At 37.6% G+C, this 11,830-nt stretch overlaps 1 protein-coding gene across 1 annotated transcript; it reads right to left on the bottom strand.

The window, feature by feature from the left end:
• Positions 1 to 274: 274 nt before the first annotated feature.
• Positions 275 to 1,470, bottom strand: LOC140508647 (olfactory receptor 56A1-like). The gene has a single exon (XM_072616537.1). The coding sequence runs from the start codon at positions 1,314 to 1,316 to the stop codon at positions 276 to 278; it is 1,041 nt and encodes a 346-aa protein (XP_072472638.1). The 5' UTR covers positions 1,317 to 1,470; the 3' UTR covers position 275.
• Between the last annotated feature and the right edge of the window lie 10,360 nt (positions 1,471 to 11,830).

The raw sequence follows: 11,830 nt of genomic DNA, 5'->3' as shown, positions 1-11,830 counted from the left end.
TAGAGAAGGGTGTTCTAAAAAGGATGGACTAGAAGAATTCTGAGTTTGCTTCTCTAAAACTGGATCTAGGTCCTTTTTCTTTAGACACAATAGATGCTTTATGTTCACCTGCAAACACAGAGACTTAAAGAAGGAATTAAAGACAGAAACCCAGTAATACAGATTGACTCACATTTCAGATTATGATACTATAGTGGAGAGGACAACATGATCCTCCTTATCCTGTTACTCAGTCCTCAGTTCACAGCATTAGATTGGAAGAGACTTCCCTGTCCTCACACTCTCCTTTTCAGTAACTTTTGGATACCTTGTTTGATCTCCTTGGTCCTCACACCATAGACAATAGGATTCAGTGCTGGGGGTATGAGGTGGTGAAGGACATTGAGAAGGATCAGGATGTCCATGGGAACTCTCTTCCTGGCTACATTTGTGAGAACAACAACCAGCAAAATGGTGCTGAAGAAGAGAGTGAGAATAAAGTGGGAGCCACATGTGCTCAGGGCTTTGACTGCAGCCCCCTCAGCCTTAATTCTCAGCACAACTCGAAGGATAAAAGTATAAGAAATGAAGATGAGGATGAGGTCAGAGCCAAGCACAATCCAGCCAGCCACAAACTGGTAAATTCGGTTGAAAGTGAAATTGTCACAGGAAAGTCGGGACACAGATAAGTTAGCACAGATGCAGTTCTCAATTATATTTTTTCCACAGTAATGAAGTCTGGATGAAAGGAGTGCAATAGGTGCAGCAAGGAGAGCATTTCTGGCCACGATGAATACACTAACCTTGACCACAAACTGATCAGTGATGATGGATGGGTAACGCAGGGGTTGGCAAATGGCCACATAACGGTCATATGCCATAACCATAAAGGTGCAGGACTCCATGGAAAGGAAACTGTTCATGATGAACATCTGGAGGAAACAGGCAGAGAAACTGATGGCCTTGAAATCAAACCAGAAGATAGCCAGGACCTTGGGGATGACAGTGAGGCACAGCACAATGTCCAGCAGGGAGAGAAGACTGAGCAGGTAGTACATGGGCTCATGCAGAGAGGCCTCCAGCCGGATGGTGAGCAAGAGTGTGGCATTGGCAGCCATGGCCATTAGGAAAAGCAGACTCAGGGGCAGGGAGAGCCAGTGCTGCCAGCTCTGGTAGCCAGGAAAGCAAATGAGGAGGAACTCAGAGAGTGCAGCAGGTAAGCTGTTGTTGGCAGGTGCCATGAGGTAGGGTATGGGTTGCTCAGAGTTTATGTGGAGTCCAGCAAATGTAGAAGTAGGAGTCAATTCATCACAAGTGAGGATGGTGCCAGAAGTCATCAAGCTAGGTCAGAATCTCTCCTGAGAAAAGTTGGTACCATATCACACTCTTTGTGGAAATAGCTGCCCCCTCAGCAAGGTACATACAGAAATAAAATAGGAATATTGGTTTTTCTTTCTGTCATCACTTCCTCACTCTGAATTTCTGCTTACCCATCTGTAAAATGAAGAAATAGAAGTGGATGATTTTTAGGGGCCCTTCTACAGAATACACTTTCTGCTTATATGATTCTATATGTTCTAGGCATGGGAAGGGTAGTTTGAGAATGGACAGTCTCAAACAGCTCACAAGACCCAATTTGATTCACATGCCTTCATACTTTCTATGTCATCTTCAAAAGGTCACTTAATATGAGGCTCAGTTTCCTTGTTTGCAAAAAATAAGAATTCAGAGTTATAGACAACATTAAAGGAGATAATATATTTAATGCAGTTTGCAAACTTTAAACACATTATAGATATGTTACTATTATTGTTATTGTGGGAGGAGCAATGGTTTGGGGGCATATTCACCGAATAAATGCTGCTGGGAATGGAGTCAGATGGAAGGAAAAGTAGGTAATGTTGAAATCTATTATTCCATAAATTTCTTCTTAATCAGGGTCATCAAGGCATGTGTGAGTTTGAGATGTACAGTCTGGAAAAAAATAATCATCTACTCTTTTTTGAGCTATGCCATTAGTCTCTAATTATTTGTTACATACCCTATCAGTAAGAAAGTTTTAATCATGTGTTCTTAGTACATGTTCATTCATTTATAATCAGATGTTAGGATGTAATTATAAATGAGTAAATTTATTCTACTCATAGATACCTGTACTTTGGTATCAAGAATGTACATTCTGTACTAATATTTATGTACATTTTAAAACTTACACAAATATAGAAATTATAAAAGTTCAAGGTAAAGATTAAATAATATTTGACTCTAGACTCAATTGGGAACTACTGGGATTTATTGAGAAGGGATATAATGGAGTAAGAGCTGAAATTTAGGGAAAACACTTTGGCAATTTTTTGGAGGATGGGAAGACTTCAGGTGGGAAGATCTATTAAGAAGCTTGTGATTGTCCAGATGAGAGATGATTAACACCTGAAGCAGAGTGGTTATTGTGTCAATAGAGAGAAGGATAAATGGAGATTGGATAGATGTTTTGGAAGTAGATGGGTAAAGACTGGACAGGTGATTAGATATGTGTGGTGAAAGAGGAATGTGAAGATTACCCCAAGGTTCTGATTCTGAGTAACTGACAGAGTAGTGCCGTCTTTGATAGACTAGAGAAATGTGGGAGAAGCATAGTTTTGAGAGGAAAGTCTGCTATTCAGATCACAAGTCGCTCATGCATTCTCACTCTGACCTGATCCATGCTCCAAGAAAACTAATAGTATCCTCCCTGATTTTTCCCTATTTGTGAAGAAATACCTTCATACCCTTTCCCTGACCCATTGAAATTCTCTCTCTGTTCTCTCTTACTTAATGTTCATTTTTCTCTCCTGTTTCTGTTTCTGTATCACAAACCTGTGACAATTCCAACCAAGGAAAGGGAAGTGTGTAAGCACCTATCATAAAGAGGACAGTGAGGGAAGAAACTAAGAACCTAGGAAGAATGAATGACTGGATCGCTCTTCAGTCACTCCTATTCAATATTCTGGAAACCATGTGTCACCATGTCTTACCAAGATCCTGATATCCTTATACATCCATTGAAAGACATGTCAATTTCACCTCCACTCATAGGATAGGAAGAGAAGTCATTAGCAGGAGGACCCTAGTATGAGCCATTACTCATCTAAAAGAAGGAAATAATTCTGCACCTTCTAGAGCTCAATTTCTATGTCAGGATGTAATTATAAATGAATAAATATATCTTACTGACTTCAGTCTTTTGTGTGTCCTAGTCCTAAATTCAGTCCTGGACACTGACTCTTCCAACTCTGTATAACCTTTATTATAACCTTTGTAAGCTTATATAAACCATTAACTCCCTCCCTTCACTTCTTCTAAAACTCACAATGCTCAGTTGAAATTCTTCTGTGGAAACAGTCACTGTTATGTGGTAGGTTTTATAGATTCCAGACCCTCCCCTTGGGATCAGTAAGGAAAATGTTTGGGTTGTTGGAGAGTGGCCCCATGAGGTGTCACACGTACCTATCTTCTTCCTGAAGGTACTTGGATTGCAGCCAAATCTTTCTCAGGAAGAGGATATTAGGAATGAGAACCATAGTCAGTGCCTTAAAATTCAACTCTTTCACTCTTGTCCTATTTTTTTTTCTGTGACAGTGATGCCATGAAGGAAGAAGGTCATGGGATAATTCTCCTGGAAAAGCAGTCATACCTTAATATTGTGTTGTCTCTTGGAATTAATAGAAGCATCTCTCTCTCTCTCTCTCTCTCTCTCTCTCTCTCTCTCTCTCTCTCTCTCTCTCTTGCACGCACATACACACTCACACACAAACACACACACATACAGCTTATAATCTAGAGTCCATCTCACCTGCTACACAAAGCAGTTGAGGTATACCTGTATTTCTTTGCAGAAGACAACAGACACATTTGTTCTATTACTTTCAATTCATCCCTTTGTCAGAATAAGTATTGAGTTCCTTCCAATGATGCTTCTATAGGATGATTTCAAGTCCTTTCACCATACAGGTCACCATCTTCTAGATGCATTTCAGGTCCTTCCCAAAATATGGAGTCTTGTAGTAACTAGGAAATTTGTGGAAAAGCTTTTTTCAATAAAGAAAAGTTGAACAAAGCTTTTCTCTTAATTCTAAGAGGTATTGTAACCTCTTAATTGCTAATTCTCTCTTAATTCTAAGAGGTATTGTAATCGCTGCCTGGACCCTGGCATTTGAATTACCTTCTTTGTCTGTATGTGCTGTACAAGAAGCATTTGTTCAAATACTAAAGCAATAAAAAAAAATGCCCGTTGCACACAATAAAATTGCTGATCTAGTTCCTAGGCAAAAAATATCAAGTTCATGTGAAAAGTAACCCTCTAACCTAACATTGTGCAACCTTCAGTATCCAACAAGTGAAACTAGAATCCTACCTATAGCTGACCTTCTATGCAAGAATACAATCAAGCCTTCCACTGTGCCTAGAAGAATTAGAATTCCCTCCTTATCTTTTTCTATGATTCAAGTAAGGTTCTTTATATTACTTTACAGTGATTCTCATTGCCTTAGTGTTCCACATGATCTCTGATGTTAACTCATCTGTGGTCAACTTTTGGCATCAGGAATAGACTTATGAACACCTTACAAGCTCAGACAATGCTGTTATTCAAAGTAAACATAAAGGAGGAAGAGAGAGGGAACCACTTCACCAAGGGTACAAAAAACAAGAAAACAAACAATAGATATATACACATATAATATATGGGTACACATATGCTATAAAGAAATATATGTGTGTATACATAAATATATAAAATATACATAAGTAAACATGTTATATTGTGATTCTATATGTATGGCTAAATGTCAGTACTTATATGCATATATTCCTGCATCTGAGAAAGCAGCTAGACTTCACATAGCCCCAATTACAGGCAAAAATCACTACAAATATAGCTGGAGTAATACAGGAATTAAGACTGGAACACAGAAGCCTTCAGAGTTGTGTAGTTAGTAGATGGGAATAAATCCCATTTTCTGGACTCCTCTAATTGAAAGTCTGCTCCAGATTTTGTTAGCAGAGGCTAAAAGCAGTCAGAAAAAGAGACTATTAAAGTTCTGAATGATTAGCCAAGAGTTTCAAGTGTCCAAAGAAATTTCAGATTCAAGATTTGAGCCTAGGGACAAGGAGGAAAGGTACTGCCACTAAAAGGCAGTTTTCAGACAGTAAAACCTCCCAATACTTCCTTTCAAAAGCTTTACCACTTTTTGTAATAGAAAAAAAAAAAGCTAAAGCAGCTGTCCTAGTTCTTTGTCCTAAGGAAGAAAGTTCTTAGCATTAACTTATTGTTTTATCTGTTCTTTGTGGTACAGAAGTAAATAGTATCTGTTTGCATCCTGTGTGTTTATCTGGGAATATTCTCTTTTTCACTTGGGTTTATCATGTTTATCAAGATGTTACTGCAACACTCATCATGTAAAACAAGGAAAGAAGAATTATGGCAGAGAGCCTCCTCAATTGCCAGAGGTTATCTGACACTGGAATCATTTATCTTCTCTTTGCATTCCAGTTTGGCCACTCAGAGTGAAAAGAGAAGGAAAAAAACATATCACTCTCTCTGTCTCTCCATATGCAAGAATTTATTATTATTACTATTATTATTAATATATTATTGTATATTATTATTTATTATGTAAAAATATGTACACATACATATATTATGTATATATCTAAAATTTACAATATCATAAAGACTGTTCTCCCACAATATTTATTGCCTTGAAGTAAAAAAGAAGTAAATTTGTGACTTAAATTGGGTAAAGATATGTATTTTTAATAGGATTTTCCTTTGTGATCACAACAATTTTTGAGTATTTTATGTACTCAAAATTTTTTTAATGAATGTTGAAAATAATAAATTTTAAAAGAAAACATAATTGTGAAATTTTTAACAAAAAACATAATACCATGTAAAAATAAGCCCATAATAACTCCCATAATTACAAACTTTTTTAACCCCAAAACTGTATTTTCTTGCCTTATTAAAAATCTTCCAAACAAAGAGGTTCAGTGGATTTTGAGCTCATTTTTTTAAAAAATATCATAAGACAGAGAAATCTGTCCAAACTGGGTAATATCTCAAAAGATTTACTATTCTGTTTTCAATGAAAACTTATTCATAGTTGTTGGATAGGTTTGAAAAAAAAAAAGTGAGTGTGGTCAATGATGTACTTGTTCCATTTAGATCTATATATACATTAAATATCATTTTCAATTGTAGGAGTTATTAAAACCAAATCAAAATTAAGTGAAATTAGAATGGTGGCAGGAAGTTCCTTACAAAAGGGAAGAGAGACAGAAAGAGAGAAAAAGAGACAGAGAAAGAGAGAGAAAAAAAATATTTATTAAGCATTTCTGCCATGTTAGGCATTATGCCTATGTGTTGAAATAAGCAAATAAATACAAGCACAAAGAAAGATACCCCCTGACCACAAGGAGTTTACATTATAATTATACAAGACAAAATATAAAAAGAAGCATTATGTAGACTGGTGGAGAAAGGAGTCTGGAAAGTCAAGAGGGAATCCAGGAGAGGCATGAAGGAGAGAGAATGACTGGCTAGTGCATTTTCAAAACACCAATAAGATCTTCAAGAGTATGAAGGTTGCTGGGACATGTGGATAAATCTGTTGAATGAGGAATAGAACCAGGAAAGGAATCAAATACATTGATAGATGACAGATAGATGATAGATAGATAGATAGATAGATAGATAGATAGATAGATAGATAGGTAGGTAGATAGATACATAGATAGATAGACGGATGCATAGATACGTAGATAGATGCATAGATACACAGATACACCAATTAGATAGATAGATAGATAGATAGATAGATAGATAGATAGATAGATAGATAGATAGACAGATGGATGAATAAACAGGCAAATAAATGGACAGAAAAATGAACAAGTAAATATGAACATATTGAGAGAAAGGGAAGAAATATGTGCTCAATTTTTTAAATAAGAAAACAATTAAAACTGTTGGAAAGGACAAATTTATGCTATTTCAGGAGATATATACTGATATCCCTTCCTCCTTTTTTGATTTAAAACCCTCTTCAAATTATATTTGCATGAAATCTTGCAAATCTCATTAACAGTCTTAATTAAGTGTACTCCACTTCCAGGCAATATTTTTAGACTCTAGCCCTGAAATAAATTCACTTTCTATCCTCAGATATTTAAAAATGTACCTTTCTCTTTTAATGCCCCTGCATTCAATAGGTAGCAGTTACAAAAGTATCATCTATTCCATTAAGAACTTCAGTTTCTTCAATAGCATTCCATTACCTCTGGTAACATTCATTAATTTCCTTTAGGATTCTCTCCACCACATCCCAAAAATTTTGTTGTGGAAGAAAATAGACTTCTCTGGTTAATATTGTGTTGACAAATAACTCTTCTCTCTCTCTCTCTCTCTCTCTCTCTCTCTCTCTCTCTCTCTCTCTCTCTCTCTCTAACTCTGTGTGTGTGTCTCGATCTTTCCCATGATGTCTCTCTGTCTCTCTGTATCTCTCTATGTCTCTCTCTATCTCTGTCCCCATGTCTCTGTCTTTCTCTGTCTCTGTCTGTGTGTCTGTCTGTCTGTCTCTGTCTCGATATGTCCCCTGATGTCTCTCTGTCTCTGTCTCTATCTGTCTCTGTCTAAATTTGTCTCTGTCTCTCTCTCTCTTTGTCTCATTGTCTCTGTCTGTCTCTCTCTATCTCCCTCACTCTCTTGATCTTTCCCTTAATTTCTCTCTGTCTTTCTGCCCCTGTGTGTCTGTCAGTCTCTCTATATATATCTCTCCTGATATCTTCTGAATACACACATCAATGTTCCCCAAAGTTGCAGCAGCTTCTTCCACTTCAGACATTCCAGTTCCCTTTTCTACAGGAAGTGTCATTTATGCCACCTAGTACTAGATATTGTCTTCCTTCGTTCTCTGCCATGCTGTCCTTTCCTCTTTCAGAGCCTCTTCCTTTTTGTGTTTTTACTTAGAACAGGGAACAGGAGTCTAACCTTTAAACCCCTTTTAAATTAGGATATTTGAGGGAGACACACACATACTTTTAGCCTATATAGCAGTTTTCTGGCCATAGAAGGACAAGTAGCACTTGCTACCAACAGCTTCCAAAGCTGCACATGCTCCTCCCACCACAGACTGACATAGAAAAGAAATATACTGCTTGAGAGGGAGTACTCATTCTTTTAACGGCATGAGCTATTGGATCTTCTTATGTAATGATCTTTAGAACACAGAATATTTTCAAACTATCTGGAAGGTCAATCAGACTCAAATAAATAGGGAAGTATTATTTAGTGGGCTCAACTGCATTATCATACATACTGTTGGAGAAAGAAAACTGTGGACAGATGTGCTATTTTGAAAACCTGACTTTGAACAACCAACAGAATAATCATAATCAACTAATAACAAAGTATTTATCTATCACCAATAAAAGTACTAAAATATAAAAATAGATATGAATAAATAAACAAATAAAAGGTGATTGTAAAAAATATATTTTTACCTACATACTGCTGAACTTTCTTGTGAGTCAATAGGGGTTAAGTGACTTGTGCAAGCTTACGTAACTAATAAGTGTCCAGTGTACGAGACCTGATTCAAACTCAGGTCCTCCTGACTCTAGGACTGGTACTCTATCCAGAATGCAACCTAGCTACCTCTATATTCCTGTTCTTAGCAATTATTAGGAGAATCAAAGGATGATTATATCAACCTTTAAAAACATAGAATATCCATTTTATCTTTCACATCAGTTGTGTTGCTATTAAAAAAGTAATTTACCTATGTGGAGCCAGTGCATATGAATTTTAGTTCTAGTTTTTTCCCTCCTAATTAGTTAGTACAAGTTTTGACATGAAAAAAGTTTTCGTATTTGTCATTCTAATGGAGCAATAATAATCCATTATAGTCACATTGCATTGTTTCTTCTCTAGTTTTTGGTAAATGTCACCTATGTTTTTGTTTGTTTTCACTACCGTTTATAGCTATTGACATTAGAAATATTTCCATGCAGACAATTCTTTTAAAAAAAAGATTTCTGTCAGTAATACCTTCTCTTCTATTTTCTTAAATTATCTAAATTTCAATATGATGTATTACTAATGTCAACTTCTTGATGTAACAGGATTGGGGATTACGAATACACTGAGTGGGTGTCTCAAACCATGACAACAGCTACACAAACGTACCCAATCTCTGGTTTTCTGTAATCATACAGAAAAGTAGGTTGTTGTTTAATTAATTAATCAGCAAGAGAATGTAATATGTCATTTGTCCTTCAGATAATGCTGCACTGAAAACACCAGTCAAACATTTTCATAAGAATATATTCAGTGGGCTAAATAGGCTTTCTCCCAAGCTTCCACAACCCCATTAGTGGTCAAAGCTGTAGTAGTTATTCTGATTGAGACCTGGGGTGAAACATTTTGTTGCGGGGGAGGATCAGAAAGAGACACAAGGAATCTTTCTGCCAGCTGCAATGGCACCAACACCTCTTTCCTCTCTGTGTTTTGTTTGTTCATTTCCCTTCATTTTTGTTCCACTTTAACCAAAAAAAAATCTACTTTACAGTCCTTCTCTCAAATCAGATTCCTCTTTCCCAAATGGAAAAAGCTATATAACTTATAGGGTCTCTGTTGATCCAGTTACCCTCACAAAAGAGGACCAGTACCTTTGGTGTGATGGCTGCTGAGCCCTTTTCAGAGTTTTTTTTCACCTTTGCTGTTCACCTGTTCCACCCAACTCTCACCTGTGACTCCAAAAAGCTACAGCATGCCCAGTGGCCACACCCTTTCAGCAGACAGGAAAAACCAGGTTGAGAGTAACCAAGGGGTCCCAAACCCATTGGTGAGTTAAGGGAGTGTCTACCTCAAGCATGTGAAGACTTTCCCTGGTAGAACCAGTGAATGAGAAGAATGTCTTCCAACAACAATAAAGGCAGCTGAAGCAGGCCATATATAGCACTTAGAGCTTGGTTAGACACAGAAGACAGCAAGGTCATTCACTGCATCCTGAGCCATCTCTGGAGGAGAGAGTGAGGCAGCTTCGTGCAACTCTGCCCCTGTGGCAAAAGGCAAGTGATGAAGCAGCAGGTGTGGATACACTGGAAGCTATAGTCATATACCTGCACATAGGCATAGGGTCATTTCTCACTGAAAGCAGCAGTGGGACTCAGGAGCACCCTGGGAATCTGAGCAGTTTTTTAAGGATTGCATTGCTCACCTCTTGGTGTGAGGAAGTGGGCTAGAAAAGGTGCCCTAAAAATTGTCTGCCTACTCAACCCTGATCTGATTACTGCGGCAAACGGAATCCCACTATGTGGTCAAAACACAAAAAAATGTACAAAATGTACAAAAACATCTGTAAACATGATTTCAATCACCACCGGCATATGAAATGTGCACTTACTTGTAGCTAACACAAAATTCAGTAGACCTGAAAGACAAAGTGCTCTTGTTGCAAGAGAACTCAACAGTTATCACATATAAATAGCAACCTTGAGTGAAACAAGGCTGGCAAAGGAAGGCCAGCCTCCTGAAGTTGGAGCTGGATACACATTTTTCTGGGGTTGTTGCAGTGAAGGGGAGCACTGTGAAGCTAGCATAGCTTTTGCTATCAAAACTAATCTAGTCAGCAAGGTGGGATACCTGTGAAAAGTAGTGAATGACAGGCAACAAACCTTGATGAGGTCAAAGAAAAGTTTTATGAAGATCTAGAGACACTTATCATCAATGTGCCAAAAGAGGACAATAATTCTAGGTCACTTTAATGCTAGAAAAGGTTCAGACCACCAGACTTGGCAAAGAGTACTGGGGAAGAATGGAGTTGAAAACAGCTACCGCAATGATCATTTACTGCTGAAGACTTGTGTATTGCATGACCTCATCACTAACAGTTTTCTGATTACCTATATGCAATAAAACTTCATGGATTCCTCCTCACAGCAAACATTAGCATCCAATAGACTATGTGATTGTAAAGAGAAGAGACAAGACAAAATGTGAGAATGACAAAGGCAATGTGAGGCGCAGAGTGCTGGACTGATCATAGACTTATCCTTTCCAAGCTAAATATTCACATTCATGAAAAGTGCTGCCCCCAATGCAAAATAACTACCAGAAGAACTAATGTCAACAAATTAGAGCTTTTCTCTGAGTGTGAACAGTTTGTTTCTGACTTTTAGGGAAATTTGAGCCAACACACAGTTGGGAGCAGTACAGCAGAAAAGGAGTTGACGTTCTCTGCATTTGCTCATCTGGGTCAGAACACTCACAAATACCAAGACTGGTTTGATGAAAATGATCAGGAAATTCAGAAGGTACTAAACAAGAAATGAAAACTCCACAGGATTTGCCAGCAGGATAGTTCATCCACCTCTAAGAAGGCAGCATTTGATTGCATCAAAACCAAAGTACAAGCAAAGCTTAGAGAGATGCAAGATTCCTGGCTCAGTAAGAAGGCAGAAGAAATTCAGTTTTATGCTGATAGTACCAATCCAAAGAAATTATATAATTCCCTGAAAGCTATTTATGGACTAAAACTCTATGGTGCATAACAACTATTCAATGCTGATGGAGCCACACTGATTAGTGATAAGGACATGATCCTAGAAAGATGGGCTGAAAACTTTCATAGTGTTCTCAATAGATCATCATCAATCAATGCTGAGGCCATTGACCATTTACCTCAGGTTGAAGTCAATCCCTTCTTAGCTGAACTTCCAGCTGAAGAAGTTGTGTGGGCTGTTAGGCTCCTTCCATATGGCAAAGTACCTGGTGTTGATTGTATTCCAGCTGAGATTTACAAGGTACGGA

The sequence above is a fragment of the Notamacropus eugenii genome, chromosome 5 (assembly GCF_028372415.1).
Source record: "Notamacropus eugenii isolate mMacEug1 chromosome 5, mMacEug1.pri_v2, whole genome shotgun sequence".
Taxonomy (NCBI): Eukaryota; Metazoa; Chordata; class Mammalia; order Diprotodontia; family Macropodidae; genus Notamacropus; species Notamacropus eugenii.
Note: the sequence above shows the minus strand (reverse complement) of the source record. Positions and strands in the feature narration are given on the sequence as shown.